The sequence below is a fragment of the Oreochromis niloticus genome, linkage group LG22, assembly GCF_001858045.2.
Source record: "Oreochromis niloticus isolate F11D_XX linkage group LG22, O_niloticus_UMD_NMBU, whole genome shotgun sequence".
NCBI classification, from domain to species: domain Eukaryota; kingdom Metazoa; phylum Chordata; class Actinopteri; order Cichliformes; family Cichlidae; genus Oreochromis; species Oreochromis niloticus.
The window spans coordinates 19,630,957-19,650,267 of record NC_031985.2 but is presented as its reverse complement, the minus strand read 5'-3'; the positions used below and the strand labels follow the sequence as shown (position 1 = coordinate 19,650,267).

The 19,311-nt window shown below is 37.8% G+C and overlaps 2 protein-coding genes across 2 annotated transcripts in view; one reads left to right on the top strand and one right to left on the bottom strand.

The window, feature by feature from the left end:
• The window catches only part of syngap1a (synaptic Ras GTPase activating protein 1a), a 56,774-nt gene extending 51,341 nt beyond the window's left edge, over positions 1-5,433 (top strand). The window contains exon 21 of the mRNA XM_025902176.1: positions 267-5,433. Within this exon, the coding sequence (XP_025757961.1) occupies positions 267-293 (27 nt within the window). The 3' untranslated portion in view covers positions 294-5,433. The remainder of the gene's footprint in view (positions 1-266) is intronic.
• A 4,373-nt stretch (positions 5,434-9,806) lies between these two features.
• Positions 9,807-19,186, bottom strand: LOC100691179 (relaxin-3 receptor 2). Its single transcript, XM_005478455.4, has 3 exons — positions 19,112-19,186; positions 14,325-14,442; positions 9,807-11,973 (listed from the first exon to the last, which is right to left on the bottom strand). Exon 3 carries the CDS (start codon positions 11,849-11,851, stop codon positions 10,646-10,648), a length of 1,206 nt encoding a protein of 401 aa, XP_005478512.1. The 5' UTR covers positions 11,852-11,973; positions 14,325-14,442; positions 19,112-19,186; the 3' UTR covers positions 9,807-10,645.
• Between the last annotated feature and the right edge of the window lie 125 nt (positions 19,187-19,311).

Here is a 19,311-nt window from a genome sequence, read left to right as displayed (position 1 = left end):
TTGAGTTATAAAGACTGACAGTGACTCTGAAAAAGTCTCTGCACTCTGAAAGCACCTACTGCCTACCAGCTAACAGATTTTGACAGAACCACACTAGCTGTTACCAGTCTTTGTGCTAAACAAAGCTAACCAGCTTTTTATATGCTATACAAACATGTGTGGTATCAGTTCTTTCATCTAACTCTCAGCTGGAAATCCTATTTCCCACCCTCATGAAGATGGAAATGAAGGAAAGTAGTAATTTGACCCTTTTTCTCTCCCTTCAGTCTATCAGCCAGGGATATGGATCCTGACTGCCAGTTCCAAAGTGACCAGAGTTCATGATGGTCACTTCAGTGTAAGAAGACTGACTCAGACCCTTCTCTAACAACCCCCATCAAGACAAAGCTCTGCAGTGGATCCAGCAGGACTACTGGAGGCGTCAACTCACATTCTTAAATAAATAATGACAAAAAAAAAAAAATCTTGCACATATTCAAACTTAGCCTGTACCAGAACTTGACAATCAGCTTAGCACGAGGACCAATGTGGGAAGTGAATCTTCTTATGAGCCAGTGCCACAACAATGGCAATACTATACCTACTGAGTTTCTTTATTTAATCGGGAAAAAAGTAAGAAGAGGTGTGCAAAACTCTGGGGGATAAAGATGTACTCACGGTGTTCCCTCCTACGAGCAGCACGGTTTCTTCTCGCTAAGGTGGCTGCAGACAAAATGTAAAATAGGCTTTTTATAAGCACAATATCCCTTCATGGTGATGCCTGTGACGAGTGACAGGCGTCGAATCATTTGCCAGCTGTTATCCTCAGATGCAGGGCCCGAGCAAAGACATATTTTACTATTTGGCTCTGGTGAAATCATATAGTAACATATTGTCATTGCAAAAGTATTTTCACTAAAAAAAAAAGAAAAGGTGGTTATCATGATTTTTGCATCTTTTTTAGTACATGCATTCCATCTAAAAAGATGCCAAACAAGTCCTACAGTCACTTTAAGTGTTTAAGTACAATCTGAATCTTCTCGTTGGTTTGCTTTTTCCTGGCACGCAGTGTAAAGCCTTGACTTTCAGTGTACAGAAAAATTATTTCGTAAAGCTACTAAAATCTTTGTAATAATGGAGAATACTTTACAAAAATAAGCTTAAATTAACTTTATAGTATTATTAATAGTGATAATTGTGATAAACTACAGTAAATCTAACATTTCAAAACAGTGCTACAAAGTGTTTCAACGCAGCATTAAAGAAAAATTATGGGAGAATGTAAACATTGGTTTAAAAGTGCACTCCACCAGTTTTATACAGTATGAGAGAACTAGTTAGTCTTCTTGGTGTGTCTGGAGAGGCTTTGGCTGATCAGAGAAAGTGATCCTGTCAGTGATGCCATCTGTGCTTGAACCATGGTCCTGTGCTACGAAGCAAGTTAAACATACCCAGGATATCTGGCTTCACTTACCCTAACATTTGCAATCAGGCTCAGCGGTCACATCAAGGTGGTTATCAACTTAATAAGTTCACCCAGAGTTTATCCGTCTAGCTACGAATCCGTTTACATTAAAGGGGTGGCATTAGCAGCATCTGACCAATCGCAGTCATGAGACCACTAGCAGCAGAGCGACTGATTTTACAAAAGTAAGGCAAAACTATAATATTAGAAAAATATGAAGAGCTAAACACAATACAGATGGAAAGCAACAGAGCTGCTGCAGACAAAACAGTAGAAAGGCGCTGTAGAGTAGTGTTAAAAGCGGTGCATGAATGTGTGTGCACTTTAAGTGCTTTTTTCAGTGAGACTGGAAAGACCTGCTGTATTTAGAAAGTTTAACCTATCTGAAGCAGTATCAGTGCTCTGTCACTGAGTCACAGGGAAATCTGATACTTACGCCATTAAATCAATATTGTTGCTTACAGCATGGTTTTAGTTTTTATTCCTGCAGCTGGTGTTCAAGGGTCTAAGAGCAACAAATATTAAAATATAATTTGGTATAAAGTCCACAAGTACAAATAGGTGCTCTGAGGGATCTTCCAGGAAAAGTGAATTGGTTGATACTTTACTGATTTTGTATTTGTTGATCTCTGATCTCAAACATAACCTGCTCTGGACTGCAGGTCAGCAGCATATGTTGCCACGGTGATGTACATGGGTTAAAAGTGGAGCGCCTTTTGTAATAATGAAATCCAGGGTGAAGCCTCAAGTTACCTGGATGAGGCTGCTTTGAAACACGGGTCTTTGAAGACTCCCAGGGTTTGTGCTATAAACTGGGACTGTGGAGTTTTGGAGACATGACAGTTTGTCCTTCCTAATAACTACCTAACTCTCCTGGCCAAGGCCGATGCCTTAGTTTACCATTTTAAAGAAAGTGATTATATCTTAATGGTCCAAAGGTTAACCTCTCCCCACGTTTAATAAAGACGGAAACAGCCTAAAGGTCTGGGACGTTTGTTGTGCTAACCTCCAGCAGAGCCTGGCTTTTTTTTCAAATTCATGTTACTACTTAATTTCTTGTTGTTTATGATATGTTTGCAGAAATGTCATGAAAAGATAACACTAACACAGCTCGTCACAGTTTTCCTGACCTCCCGAGCTTAATTGGTTACCTTAATTGCCTGTGTGCTCTTTTTAAGTAGAACTGCAATAATGAGCAATTCAGTGAACTAACAAAATTAACCAGCAACCGTTTTCATAATGAGATTATCAAACAGTGTTAGGCTGATGCTTCTCTTACAAAGTAAACTGGATTTATTTTGGGTTTTTCTTTTTGCTCTTAGCGATGCAAAATGTCCATTTGAAAGCATCACCTTAGGCTTTAGGGATATTTAATTGAGTGTAGTGGTTCTAACTTGGCCTAAACCAGCCTATCACGCCTGGTATTTTTTGTGTGTATCTTTTTTTTTTTATGTGTTTTTTGTGTGTTGATTTTGCTGCTTGACACTTTGTAACCCTGGTTTGAAAAGTGAAATATAAATAAAGAAAATTTAACAAACATGGTTTTAAAACGAGACGTGCACCTGGACGCAAATCTTATATAACAAGTAGTGAGTTACTCATCTGTTGTGTTTAATGTCTCTGAAGCATAGGTGTGCAACAGTTCTGCATGTGCTTTTTAAATGCAAGGACAAGTAAGTCGGTTTGCTGTCAGATATACTGATGTACACAAAAAACAAAACAAAAAAAATTACAAAAAAAAACCATACTTTGACACGGCTTTCTTATTGGAAGGCATCTTTTTTAATCCAACCTGCTGACTCTTCTGCTTTTTTCCAGAAGAGTGTGGCATTCAGCCTTTTGCATTATACAACATGGGAGTATAGTGAGAAATGATCAGAAATCCGAGAAACGAGAGAGGACACAGTGAAACCAACTGAACAATAAGACGTTTACAAGCAGGGATATGTAGTATATGTGCATAGGATTTGACTGCCTTACAGTCTGTGCCACAGGGCCCAAAATAACAATGCCAATACAAAAAGCTGTAAACTTTGTATATTAAATGTCTTTTTCTTTTTGTAGTCAGGTGATGAATTAATAAGCAGTGTGTTGGTTAACTCTGTATGTTAGAAACATTTACATTACAAATTTCATGGTTGATATCATTTATCCTAACCTCTTTGCCTTTAAAAAGACATTTTATTTCAAGATAAATATCAATGATACAAAGTTAAATGTTTATGTTACCAGAACTGTATAAAATAGCTTCATGTATATCTATTCTTATATGTAAAATGTATTCGAATCAAGGGTAGGCCTTCAGGCATGTTGAAGTTGTGGTTTAAAAAAAGAATTTGATTCTTATATTATTCTAACTCTTAATGCTGCAATCCAGAAACTGCAGCGCTGCGGCTGCGTTCGTGGGACGAGAGCTGATTAAGTTCATTTTTGCTCCAGATGAAATACGACAAGATTCGTCTTAATAGCTTGCCTACTTTGTGTAACCAAACTAGCAGTGGTGCTTTCAACAAATGCTGGATTGCAGTTTTAAGCAGTCTTCTTTTGGAAATATGCGTTTATTTATCTGGCCTGCATTGCAATACAGTATTTTGAAATGTTATACTGCACTTCTGTTTTCACTTTACAAGAAGCTGCAATCCATAATCTGCGAAAAATGTTTTTAAAGACTATATATATATATATATATAATATATATATATAAAATGGTATACCCATGTATTATTGAAAACTTTCTCTGTATTAGCTGCAGTGGTACAGTGTGCTACCTCTGAAATCCTCCCCTCATCTCCCTTTGAAATTTAAGGTTGTTTTTCTGTTTCGTAACGTTACCTGAGAGGGTACTTTATTCCATTAAGCTAAAAATCCTCCTTTTATTTCAAAGCTACTGCTAACAAACTAGTTATAATTTTGCTTGTTTAATTGCTTAATTCTATTTTTGGATTTCCTGTATGCAACCGTTGCCATCACAGGACCGTTTCTAAAGTCTGTCCTGTTTGCTATTGTATTTAAGTGCCATTAGCATTGCAGTCATACTAATGTCTTTTTGAATCGTGGGATGAGATCGAGCGTGTTCCAGGTATTTGACTCTCAGGTGTTATGAGGAACACAGAGATTTGATGCACAGAATATCGAACCACAAATTTCAACGCCGAAGCAACACAAAGTTCAAAGAGCGCATTAAATGAGGGGTTTGTGCTAACGCTAAAGCAACCGCTCTGCTTTTATCTGGGCTGGCTCTCTGCTCTCATCTCATTCTTACAAATAGTTTAATTTACACCTTCCCTTTTAGCGTTTGTTACATAAGAGGAAGAGGAGTTTGTTTTCTTGGTCCAAATAAAAAATGTGACAAATGCCCCACTGTAACAAGACTTGATGAGGAATATTATATAAGATGCTACTGAAGAAGTGCTTTATCTTTACATAATCATGACATATTTTAGACGTCGTATGAACCTTTGTTGACCCAAGGGAGAATAACTGCCGCTTTGCTGCAGCTACAGCAAGATAATAAATGATAATAAATGAGATTATATATGTTGTATATTTTAAATAAGGGTACTTAACATCAACATATTTATGTTTCTAAAATGGATGTATAGCATTTTAGAATGAAGCAAAATATTTTTCTTGGCAGCTATTATTCTGCACAATTGACCTACTGTGTCACAAATCTAGAGTCAGTGGGATTTCTGACTTGAATTAGGCCTAGTGGATGTAATACCTTAATTTACTTGACATTTCTTTTGAAATAAGCCATGCCCCATTGATAAGCCATACCCTCCAGTCCCCTGATGTTGTGTGGTGGATGTTTAATGTTGGTAGTTTTATTTATAATGGTAGTTATTGTAGGTATGATTGCGCTTGTAATTATTATTATTATTAGTGTAAGTATACTTGATTGATATGATTTGTTTTGTTTGAACAAAGGGAATGTATTCATTTTTCAGGTGATTTTTCTGAGTGATTTAAATAAATTATTAAATCCCTAATCAAGAATCTGTTATTTAAAGTACTTGAGTAAGTTACTTTTAAACTGAACTGTAACATGATTGATCCCAATCACCTTAATGGGGAATCTTCTTAACACATGAAAGTTGCCCATGGAGTTCCACATGGTTCTATGCTGGGACCACTCCTTTTTACATTATACATGCTTTCCTTAGGCAGTATTATCTGAAATGTTGCATATATTTTCTTTGCTATGCAGATGATACCCAATTTTATTTATCTGTTAAGCCAGATAACACAAATTGGTTAATTAAATTATGGTATGTCTTGAAGATGTAAAGGCCTGGATGGCCACTAATTTCCTACTTCTAAATTTAGACAAAAATGAGGTTACGGTATTTGACCCTAAAAACTTCAGAAACATGGTGGTGGTTTATATACCACTGCTGCATGTCATTAAGCGGTATCTTCCCTCTCTCACAATGTGTTTTATTCAGTCTCGCCGTGCTCTTTTTTTTTTTCTCTTCTCTTTTCGCTGAACCTGGTTCTACCAGAAGTTTCTTTCTGTTGATGAGTTTTGCTTTCCCACTGTCACCAAGTGTTTCTCACAGGAGATTGTCTGATTGTTGGGGGTTTCTCTCCAAAACTGCAGAGTTTTTACTTTAGAAAATTTATTGAGGCAACTGTTTTTGTTATTTGGTGCTACATAAAAAAAAACCTGAATTCCTATCTGATATGTATACTGAAATTGACTGTGCGCTCAGTTTGTAGAATTGTAAGATTCAATATCTAAGAACCTTGAAAGCACATTTGAAAAGACAGAAAAGTCACTGTGAGACTTTTATGGGGACAGCCTGGGGTACATTTTCTGAGCTTTTCAGTAAAGCAGTTGATTAAAAATCCACATGCACAGCCCCAGATCATTCTTAGTCTCCCACTCATTGTGGAGGAGGTGCCAGTCCTCTGTCTGAATCCATTTCTTGTCTTAAATAAGCAAAATTAAGATTCAGTAAATGAACTTGACAGCTGTACCTAGTATTTCATATTAAAAACAGGCGAAATGTCTATGTGAAATGTGAAAGAGGTCATCCAGAAGGACAAGCCCACAGAGATGATCAACCAACAGCTCTACTCTATTGAACAGCTTTACTGTTTTGGTTCACTCTCAGCAGTCGTATTGCTTCTAAAAAGAGCCAAATATTTCACCAGGAGAGTCCAAACACAGAGTTAAATGGAGAATTAATATAAACATAAGAAAAACGATCTCAAACCCATGATGATTTTGGATGCTGCTGAATGTGTGTGCTAAACATGTTTTTTGTGGCATCTTTAGAGGGTGATAAAATTCCAGATGGTTTCATCTTGTTTTGATGCCCTAAAGTAGTCAAGTAAGGAACTAAATGAATAAACAAATACTCCTTTAAAGAAAAAGTGTTACAAATTGGGAAGTGCGCTTATTCAGTTGTTGGGAAAACTGGTTGCTTTTATATAACACAAAGACTGGTGCTGCCAGGCAATCAATGAAGTTCTAAAAAAATGTAAAATAGTATTTTACAAATGAATTTTTGTATGAATTAAACAAATATAACATAGCAATTAATGAGCTTTTCAGCTGAAGGAGGCACTAGGCAGACCCAGCTGCTGCTTTTTATTTTTCAGTCTTTGTGCTAAGCCAACTGCCTGCAGCTGTGGTATGACACAGTATAAGATAATTACAATGAGAGTTCAGTGTTTTATTTGGTGCAATACCACAATAACAACATTTTAGTTTTGCAGTCAGCACAGTCATAAAATCTTACAATGTTGACAAGCTTGGCCTCAAAGTCGATCTATATTTACTGATGCTACTCAAGCTGCTATAATACCTCCCAAATGTATATCTCTTAATGCTTTAAACTTTCAGATATACTGCCAGAAGCTTCGCCAGCTTCTTTGTCATTACAAAGGAATAAAGACCAAACTATTTTCAGTCAAAATGCACTACAACAGAACTTGTCCTCTGCCAACTCGCAGATTCCTTGTGTCACAACTAGGCTAATCATAATCCATCCCCTCAAGTAACAACCTGGCTTAGCATTTTCCCTTGTCATTTCAATGGCTGAGTGGGTAATGGGATGTCAGCTGCTCTCCATCAGAGATCTGCATGATGCCAAAGGACTGCAGATAACCAAATGTCTGGTACCCTGCAAGAAAATGAAGGTGAATCAGTTTCACAGCTTCTGCTGCTCTTTCGGTTTCCTCTCAGCAACTCCTTCACAAGTCCCGTAGGCTTGTAATATATTTATGCTAATTATTGCCACACTTATATGTCTGCAGAAGCCCACACCTTCATGGTGAATTGAGTCATGTTTTTCAATGTCAATAAAGCTCATTTAAATGTGAAAACACAGAGAGATCTCCCTTTTTTATGATGACTTCTCTATGCGTTGTTAAAAACTGTCGGAAATAATTCGTGCATAAGCTACTTATCAGGGTAACTTGCTTTATAAAATACAATTAAAACCATGAGGATTTCTGAGGCCATTCTTGAGGATTAGCTAAATGCAGAGGGTAATGGACTCAATGTAACATCTTAAGGGAATAGCTCGATATTTCAGTATTCTCCTGCTTTCTTGTCCTTACATTAAAATCACTCTGCTTTACTCTTAAACGTAAAGCAGGAGAAAGTGGACGATTAGGAGGAGGAGAAATGCAGCTAGCCAGGCTCAGTCTGAAATAAATAAAATCCACATCTCTAATGCCTCAGTCACATTAAAGTAAAAAAAAAGGATGGTAACTTCCTCGCAACTGAGAAAAAAATAAACTGGTGGTTGCCTAGCGATTGCACATTTCACCTGGTGTCAGGCAACTTGTTTCCAAGGAATCGTGAAGGTCCGACTCAGACTGACCAAAATCACTGTCAGACAGAATTACAAAGGTTGTCCAATAACTTCAATTCAAATCAGTTCAATTTTATTTATATAGCACCAAATCCCAACAACGGTTGCCCCAAGGCATCTAAATAGGGTGCTCAACTCAGCTAGTTGCAGACTGGTGGTTTTCTGGTTATACTCCTATATAACAGCAATGTTGCCCAGTGCCTATGCCATTTTGCTCTTAAATTGCCATCCTGTAACAACTAAGTCACTGTTTGTTGAGGACATGTCTGTGGAGGTTCTCTGTCATCCAGGTCATGGTACTCTAAGGAGCTTGTAAAGACTTCTTTAACTTAAACAAGTCCAGTCACTTTCAATCCAAGCTCCCTTTTTGAGCTTGAGGGTCTGGCTCTGAGTGGCAGTAGTTAATGTGAATTTCTGTTAAAGGTAGATTTCGCTATGTAGACATCGACAGATGGCAACAGATTTCCGATTTTTGCAGATTTATCTCACTTAATCACCGCATTATCACAAACAGATTGCACGTAGATGCCAACTTGACCTCATTTGGCCCATTTAATTGCAAAGTGATATCAGACATGAATCAGTCTTACTACCCCCTTTATCAACGTGTTGAACACCAAAGTTGCTTTAAAGAGGCAACTGTCTGCAACTGGTCATGCAGCTAGTCCCCATCTTTGAAAGCAAGTACACTGCACATGGTTGCAAACATTGTTGTCATGCTGCATTGTTCAACTGCTGTCTTCCACAGAGTAACTGTAACAGTATTACTGCATTATTCCTTACTTGTTTAATCAACACTTTTCTTCATTGATAAAACAGACCGTTACCTTTATTAAGCTAACCTGTTACATGTTAAAGAGACACGTGTGTGAGTGGTGGCAAGACAGTAAATTAGCATATTTTCCTATCTTTGAAAAAAGTATTTTTTAAAAATACTAAATTTATATTTTCACTGGATAACAACCTCCTCTGAAACGTGAATGTTAGTATGCTGTGAGTTTGGGCCTCATCTGGTTTTAAAGATAAAACAATAGTGCCATCTAGTGGCGTACTCCAGTGTCAGACTGCTTTATAACCAGTAATCACATATATTCATTTTTATCTTTCTTTCGAGAGAGTGAGGAAGTGAGACACAGAAATCAGCCATATTTGACAGGTGAACTGAAAAACAAAAGTGCAAATTTCTCCCGGGATATACACGTTTCACCCAGAAACAATGCACAAAATGTGCAAAAATGACCAAGATGATTGGCCTACAAATTCCCCCACACTACAGTCTTTTTGAGTATAGGATGTGCTGGAAAAACAAGCCTGCTCCTGCTCCTATCACCTTACAAGATCTGCCATGTGTGATTTCTTCGTATGTGTGGACTGGATGGGTTGTTACTGACATCTGCTGAGAATTTGATGTCAATCTCATCTTTAGAAATATATTAGAAAACCTAGAAAACTGGTGATGTGCTCAATACTTATTTTACCCACCTCATCATTTGGAGCACTTGAGTGAAGAGCAAACACGCAATACAAAGTCATGACTTTAAGATTAAGATGGATTTATTTTTTATTTGTATTCAAACAAATGACTCGCACACTGTAAAACCAACACAATCACAATTTTGACTGTTCCAAATACATGTAGACATAAGATTTAAACTATTGTAAAGTGTTTTGAGTAATATTACAAGCAACTGGAAGATGCAAGTGAAAAGAAATTGGACAAGACACTAGAAAGAGCCATTCCCAGAGCAATTACCATGTGATTGCTGAAAGGTGTTGCAGGTGGCGGTTTTACATGCTAAAAAAGGGCAAGAGTTGCTTGACATTTTAAGAGTGGAATCACGTCTCAACCCTTTAGTATATGAGAATGTAGTTGCATATACAGCTGAGCAGTTTTCATTTTAGTAGATTAAGCAATCAACCTAGCAAAGCAATGTAGGCAGTGGAAGGATCTCTTCCCTTTTTGCCTTAATTACATAGTGATAGTTACGTGACAGGAAAGTGGGGAGACAGTGCGCAGGTTACATGCTGCAAATGGTCTGGTGGCGGAAGCCGGCGAGGATCCAGCCCCCACACATGGGGCGTGCACTCTACCAGGACCTCTTTTAATTAGATTTATAGTAAATTAGTGAATACATTTTTACAAAGTGTTACAGACTAAAGCACAAAGCTTCATGTAGACACAAAAGCTTCGGTGCAGCTTTAGTACTTCAGATCAATTTTCTCACAGCATATCTGAAATATGTATCTTGCACAATCTTAGATGGGAAACCTTCGTATTGCACACTGAAACCTCGTAAAAAAAAATCCATCCTTGTTCCATCGTGTTTCATAAAGGCGTAAGTGTTTCTCATTTGATTACTGTGTCGTGACTTTACAGCGTGGAGGTTACAGTTGGCAGTGTTGACAGAGGGACGTATCTCCTCGTGTCAGTTTGGGACGTGTGGCTGAAAATGCTGTTGACTGGAATACCCAGCTGGCCTGCTTGCCCTGACCCCGCCTCAGAATTTATACCATAGGGCACCTTGGACGTAATGGCTAAACTTAATTTGAAAAGCACATTAAGGAGAGCCGCACGGTACTCTTTTCTAACCAGGCAGTAGATGATGGGGTTGAAGCAGCTGCTGGTGAAAGCCAGACAGTTGGCCAGAGGGAAAAAGTACGCTTGAGCCGAGTAGAACGAGGGGCTGATATCAACCACGTCAAAATGGATCAGGGCTCTCCAAACCGTGAGGATGTTGTACGGGAACCAGCAGGCCCAGAAGGAGAACACCACCACTGCCACCGACTTTGAAATATCAGTCTTTCGCCGAGAGTTGCCGCCTTTCAGTTTATGCCGACAGAGGAAGCGCATCAGAAGCAGGTAGGAGAGGATGATAATGGTGTAGGGCAGCAGAAATCCCAGCACAACTCGCAGGAGGTGGTTCACTTCAAGCCATGTTGTAACAGGGAAACGGAGCAGGCATATTGTGTCGTTGCCAAGGCCCACATTTTTCAGTTCTGCAAACACAGCTCGGGGTACGGCCAAAATGAACGCTCCGGCCCAAATAAAAGCTGTGGCCAGCGGGAAAGTCCAGGATCTGCTGCAGAAGGAAGTGCCTGGTTTGAGAGCAGTTGCCACATAGCAGTAACGAGTCAAACTCATAGCTGTGAGGAAAAAGCAACTAGCAAACACATTCAGCCCAGTGAATAGGGACACGGCCTTACATGTGCCCAAGCCAAAGGGCCAGCTATAGTCCAGCGCAGTATCAACAGCCCAAAATGGTAACGCCAGCGAAAACATTAGCTGAGCCACAGCTAAGTTAAAAACAAAGAAATTGATATTGCCTGTGGTGATGGTGTGAGTAGAGTAGAGAAGGAACATTACTAACAAGTTCCCCAGTATTCCAGCTGTAGCCACAATAAAGTAGACCACAGAGATGACAATCCTCAGCCAGGAGGGAGGATTAGGAAACTCCAGCCAGTTGTAAATACTCATGTTTTGAAAAATCAGCTCAGAGTTGTTGCAGAATGTGCCTGAACCGCAACTGCTCAGGATGCTTTTGTAGAGCTCAAGTCTCTGCAAGTCAATGTTTGACATTTTGTCAAAGGTGAAGTTTGTCCTGAAGATGGTGAGATGTGTCCGCTTGTCCTCTTTTTAACTACAATAAATTAAAAATGTAAGTCTTGGCAGTCTGTTTATTAGATGACAATCATCTGTCCCTGCAAGGAAAGAGGAAGTTATTACTGCATAATAGGCGCTGGAGTTTATGAGCAAATAAGTAGATTAGCTCTGTCAGATAAACAAATTACACTAAAGTGTTAGCCACAGAGTTCAGAAAAGCCACAGAATTAGTTTGCAATGGCGCAGTTATACTTGTATGAAATAAAAGTTATTTTTTGACAACAGCCAAATAGATTCACATTGCTTATATTCCCGATACGTGCTCGATTTATCAGTAAATCACTTATCAGTTATCTTGGAGATAACAGATGTGTTGTAAGTGTTGCTTGATAAAGAAATATTCCTTTTGAATTTTACGAGTTTTAAGATGCAGCATGAGATGACCTAAATATGGGAATAATACTGGGACCCTGACACGGTCAAAGCCGGAATAGCCCCTCGGCTGAACAAGGATTTCTTTTTAAACAAAAATAAGTTCTTTTTTTAAATGAAATTTCTTTTCAGCTTTTCAAGCACAGTGATTTTTTTCATTTCATCATATAACAGATCAACAGATGGAGACCTGTTATTTGTGAGCAAAAAGGAAAAAATTCTTTCAAAGATAAGAAAAAAGTGTTTCACATTAAAATACACTCCTGGATTTATTGTTTTTTTGTTGTTTAGATTTTTAAAATGAATTTCTTGTAGCTTTAGATGAATTAATTGTTCAGTACTTTAATTACATATATATATATATATATATATATATATATATATATATATATATATATATATATATATATATACATATATACATACATACATACATACATACATATATATATATATATATGTGTGTGTGTGTATACACAAGTACATTATCATCTAAAAACATTTGTTCACTTGAAAAATCATGGCATCAACCTTCAGAGGTAAACTGTCTCACATTCACAGGGTTTTTTCCAAGTTCAAAAAACTACGTTCTGTGTAAGTGACTTCACACTAATCTATAAGCTGTAGCGTGTGGTCTGTGTTGGCAAACATTACAAAGCATCGCTATCAGTGTTATACGGGGTAAAATAAATATTTTCACATTTGTATTTAAACATTTTATATGCAAGTTTTCTTGATAGCCAGAACATTTTTTCACCACAGGGGACTTTAAAAAAACAAAACATCTGCCATCTTTTAAACTGTCCCCTTTACAAGCTGTGGGGCGAACACAAAGTGTTTCTATGCTTTTTAAAACATTTTTTTTTTTTTTTTGGTAATATGTGTATTGCTACACGACATCTCTTCATTCTCCTCTTTCCATTGTTTGTCTGCCAACAACTGATTTCCAATGTTTCTATGTGTTTCACTCGATCTAATATGTTATATCGGGGTAGATACTCATATTGGCAAATAGACTGTAGTGTGAAGAATTAATGAAAGTGTTAGCTCTATAAAAAGTTATTTTACTTACATTATAATCAACTTGGGTTGGTTTTTTGTCGATTAAAATATGATTATTGAACTGTGATATTTATTTGCTACAACTTCTGTCGCCCTCTTGGCCTAAACCTGTCTTTAAAAATACACTTTTAATGTCAGTGAGACTTTTGATGGATACATAAACAATATCTAACAGCCACTTTGCCCAGAAAAAGCTTTTACTTTTTGATAAGAATGGTCCTTCTTGCTCAAAATGACACGATATCATTCATAACGGATTTGTTTGACAGATTTTCGTTCAATCAATCATTTAATTTCAATAAGTTTCGGGGGGAAAGACTTTTTGGCACAACACTGGAAAGTTGTCAAGTCGAAAACGAGGAAATGTTAGTTACCTTACCGGTAACTAACATTCAACGGTGTGACTGTAGCTTCGGTCTTTCTCCCTGAGCGGTGGTTTTACATGTGAACATAGCCGAAGCCACAGCACAGCCATCCTTTAACGTGTGTGAACGGGGATTTGTAATCGGTTGGCTTCTTGCTTGTACAATTCAGAGTTTAGCAGTGGAGTTAATTAGTTACATACTGGGTTACTTTCGTCTTAACGGGCGGTGTTTGTGTCGCTATTTTGTGCTCACGTCGTTGTCTGACTGCACGAAAAATTAAATATGTATACGAGAAAAGCTCTAGTGTGAAATCGGCTGAATTAAAAACGACGTAGATGTGAGTAAGCAGGAGAGAAGCAAACATATGTAACGCGTTTCCCTGTTGTTGTGAGGACTTTACTTTTAAATAAAAGTTAGAAACGCTGGCACAGTGCCAAGCTTACATTTATATCCCACCTTGCAACTGAAAAGGGTATAATAAAACACAAAGACTGTCTCTTTGATTACGGTAATAATCCAGTTTAGCTCGTTATAAAGTTTCTACCCGCAAGTTCATAAATATAAATAAAATTTACATAAATATATCTTACCCGACTATCGAAAGGTGGCAGGTCTTCAGCAGGTTTTTGTAGCCTCTGTTGCATCGTACCAGACAACAGCAAGAATGTCCATGCAACACACTCTGAGTGCATGCAGCTCCACCCCATTCTGTTTTTCAGTTTGCATATTCAGAATCAGCTAAAAAGTTCGAAACACTAAGAAACTTCCCTTCCACGCAAAGTCACACTGCAGAAGCTCCACATATACCTAAATGGACATAAATGACCCTGATCCTAGGTGCCAATTTGGAGCAAGGAATATTCTTTAAGATGATAGGATAAACCATTGAGCCTTCACCAACTTGCACATATATGCAAGTGTATCATAGTAGATACACTTACTCTTTAGTAGTATTTATAGTACTTACTTATTGAATAATTGTTCTTTAACTGGTTTCAAAAGACATTGATTGTAAAGTAAAGAAGCAAGAACTGAGACATGCTTATAAACTTTAATTATTTTTTTCTTACACTGTCAATTAATTTGTAAATTGATTTATTAATTTTAGTACAAATACTTCTGAATAACAGATGTTATAAAACATAAAATCCACATTTAGATTTCTCGAGAAAAAAAGTGATGACATTTCAATTATTCAGTTCTTGCTTTACTACATTTTAGCATTTAGACATTTCTTACTTGCTATTCTTTTCTAAAGCAACAGTATACAGACCACACGGTAGTTCTTGATTTAGCTCTAAAGGCTACGATTTTCTTGTAAATTTCCCCCACAGAATCCTATAACACTGAATGATTAATCTTCCTCTAAGGATCTTTGCCAGGCGGCTACAGGTAACACTGTGTTTGACATATTGATTATGAACACAAGATTATGAACACAAAAGAATAACAGCACCAATTTGTATTCTTGTTTTTTCTTCTATTTATATCTGAGTCATTGCTTGGAGATTAGATTGAGCAGCCGAGATGACTCTTTGTTACAAATTGTTGATAGTGGAAGGAACATCAGCAGTGACCTACGAAATGAGATTAGGTGGGAAAAAGCGGAAGAGTGGGGAAATTGATTTATGCTGCTCTGTCTAAGCTGAGGCATCGCCATAAACTGGCTGAACAAAACAAGCAGCTCTCAGTGTTCCTGTTTTTACTGCCAGCAACAGGTTTTCAGGAACTGCGTGCTAATTCCAGCCTGTGTACTTTCCTCAGTGACCCGTCTTTATCTTAATAGTGCGACAATAGAAGAGGATTCTGAGCTGTGTGTGAACCTTGCAAACAATATTTTAAAAAAACTCAAATAGCAGATTAGTTATTGTCCAGGGCTTGTCTAGAATAATCTCCAAAGCTGTGCAGTTATTATGTTCTGTCTTCTTATTAAACTGCATTAAACACAAATGTTGAAAACACTGGGTTGTGGTTTCGTGAAAGATTATATGCTGTGCTATCATTTGAGCTTTAGCTGTTAGATGGACTTTGTTAACATTTACCAGAGGCAGGCTAAAACTTTCATCCTGTTTGCAGACATGGCACTAAGCTACGTTTAAGCAATCCCCTGAAATTTCCTGCTAATTTCCTGCAGATCTTGTATCATCGGAAGAATGTGAGTATTTCCGAATCTGAAAATATTTATCTAACTGAGTGTTTCAGGCGGGCCTCCAAAGCAGTAACTAAACACGGTAATAAATCACTCTTCCCAGTGTCAAACAAACAAAACAGATACCCAGATGTGATAAATACATTTAAATATAGTTCAATGGGATTTGCTTATTAATTCCCACAGTTTCCTCAGTGGTGCCATAAATCTAGGACTATTTAAGTGTATGGATCCCACCTACACCACAATGGTGTGTGCATCTCGGAGCGTGCCAGCTGAGTTGCGTCAGGGAGCACAGAGGTCTGTGGGCAGAGTGAGACAAAGCTTTGTCGCCACCCTGTGTGAAAATGAGAAAACAGCAGATAACTTGAGTCTAAACGTAAATGAGAGCGTGATTAAGTGAGCCCCCTAGTGTCAAATGCCTGAGCCAGCAACATGCAGCCTGACCACATTTACTCTGAGGTTTCAAAAGCCTGCAGATTTTGCAGATTATTACTTTTACTTGAGGTTGTTTTTCTATTTCTTTAGTATTTAATGAGATATGGTAATCCTACTGATGGCAATAAATGCAAAGTATACCAAGAAAAAAAATCAAATTAAAAACTAAGCTTGAGGTATTGTAGTGACCATAAAAAGTAGTTTTAGTGCTCAGATAGTAGGATAAAAAAAGGAATAAAAAGCACTATGTTAGGTAAGTGCGGTTTATTAACATGATCTTATGTTTGCAAATGATGCAATGGGCAGCTTGGAGATTCTTAGATAATTAAAATGAAATGCACACGGTATTCATGAAATTGTTGTTGTTCTACTGGGACCAGTGCATGTGACTAAAACCTACAAAACAGCCCCAAAATAAATGCTTGTAAAGTTATGTTTCTGTTAAAACTGTTTGAAAAAGAGAAATCGATTCACCTTTATAGTAATGTTTGCAGTTGTATTTTGTGGTGACTATAACTCAGATAGTCTAGCCTATCACTGGGGAGCCTAGACTATGATATAGTGTGAACAAAGTTGTGGAAAGACACATTATAGCATAAAAAACATTTCAATCAAACTGAATATTTTACACCTTCCCATAGATAAAGTTTTCATTTTTCATGTCTGTCAGTCACTCATATGAGCCATCCATTAATAATCAATGCCTATGTTAACATATATAGATGTACATATACTGTATAGTAGATTTACACAATCTCAAATAAGTAGCAGTAGTAGTGCTTTAAGTAACTTGATGATAGGAAATAAAAACAGTTTTTTTGCACCCCCGAGTGGCCAAATGAAATAAGGTTAAGATGAAAACATCATGGGGTTACTGAAATATGTTCTCACTTTCAGTATGACAGATATGCTGCACAATATGGCCTCTGAAAATATGCTTCACTGCCATAGATCCCAATACAGCTGGAACTGGCAAGGCAGAGAGTTAGTTTCTTAGGTCATCTATTTGAAGGATTTCAAAAGGTAACTCATTTTTGAAAATCTCTGACATTTGGCCCACATGCTATAAACAAGCTGCTGTGCTGTACAGTCAAGTCATGGTAAAAATTTAGCAGACTTTCACTTAACAGTATGTCTAAATAAACACATTACTGTTCAGCTTATGGATTTGTCACATTCTTCAAGCAGAATAAAGAAGAAAAACATGCAATAAAGCTTTGCCACTTGGCCCCCAAAGTAGGACCTGCATCAACTGTCTGCCCCTGTTTTGTGAAGGGGTTCCTGTATCAGTCTACTTTTAAGGCCCTAATTACTTTAGTTTATAATGCCCTCATGTGGAGAGCTCTTCTAAATAAACTTATGTTCAATCAGATTACTACAATCTATAGAAGTGGAGTACTGTTTCGCACAGGCGGTCTGGTTGCAGGACTTAATGGAAATTTTGTGGTAGTGGGGTTCACGTTCATAGATAGCCTAATGTGAGGGCAAGGGCGTGTCCAAAGACTACGGAGGAGCACTGGCTCTCCCTGGAATATTGACTCCTGGTGTCCCCCTGCTAGTGTCACAAGACCTCTTAATTAGTACTCTTAGTATGTTTACTCAAGTACTTCACTAAAGTACAGGTTCAAATTACTTTTATGTTGTGCTACTCTCTGCTTCCCCTCTCACATTTGCACAATAATTCTATAATTAGAAACAGATTGATGATTTCAGATTGATGCTGAAAAGCAAGTTTGTGCATTTGTTACTTCTAGCCTGGACTATTGTAATTCATTATTATCAGTTGATCCAGAGCGCTGCAGTGAGAGTATTACCTGGGACTGACGAGAGACACCATATTTCTCCCATATTACCTTCTCATCATTTGCTCGCTGTTAAATTCAGACTTAAATTTAAGTTAAATTTAAAATCCACTTCAAATGCAGATGTCAAGCCCCTCTACTGGAGAACCAGCTCCCAGTTTGGGAGGCAGACACTCTATACTTTTTAGATTAGGCCTAAAACTTTCCCTTTTAAAGCTTATAGTTAAGACTGGATCAGATGACTCTGAAACCTCCCTTAGTTATGCTACTTATACTGCCGGAGGGCGCTTTCCATGATTCACGGAGTGTTTCTCTCAGGTCTTTTCACTCTGTGAGTTTATACACCACTGCTGTATTTAATCAAACTCAAAAAGACTTTAATTGCGCTCTTTTAAAAATAGCTGCTAAAATCTGCAGTTGTTCACAGATGGCTCCTCCTCTCTGAGCCTGGTTCCTGTTAAAAGTGAGTTTTTCCTTCCCACAGTTGCCAACTGCTTGCTCATAGGGGTTCGTGTAATTGTTGGGGTTTCTTTCCGGTGTTGTAGGGTACAATACAAAGCACATTAAGGTGGCCATTGTTCTAAATTGGTGCTATGTGAATAAAATGTAATAGAACGACTGTATTTCGGATGCAAATATTAACATTTAAAATCTATACCGTTTATTTGAGGAAGTTTTTACTTTATACACTTTTAATATATTTTAAATCATATAACGTGTCCACTAATAAGCCATTAAAGTAGGATTTAAAGTTTTTTGCTTATATGAAAAGTCTAAATAATTCTTGCAAAACATCGCAAAACAATAATCCAACTCAAAATGACAAGTCTTGTAACACTTTCGCGTAATAAAACTACAATACGACACACGGATTAAAATTTTAAATGCAGATTTTAAAATGTTTTTGATCACATTTCCACGGAACCGTAAACTCCTCGTTTCTACTCAAGGTGGCATTGGTGAAGTGGCGGTGTGGGCACACTTTTACCTCCATTTGGGCCGCAAACACGAGCTCGACCTCACTCACTGTTCCGCACGCGCGCGCACCGGTCACCTCTCAGCAGTCAGGCTCAGCTGCAGTGAATGGAGGAGAGGCGCGCGCACGCAGAGATCACTCGCCCTTGCTTGTTATTAACGTTAATAACGTTATCTCTCGCGTCACTCATGTCCCCGGCGACGACGACGGCC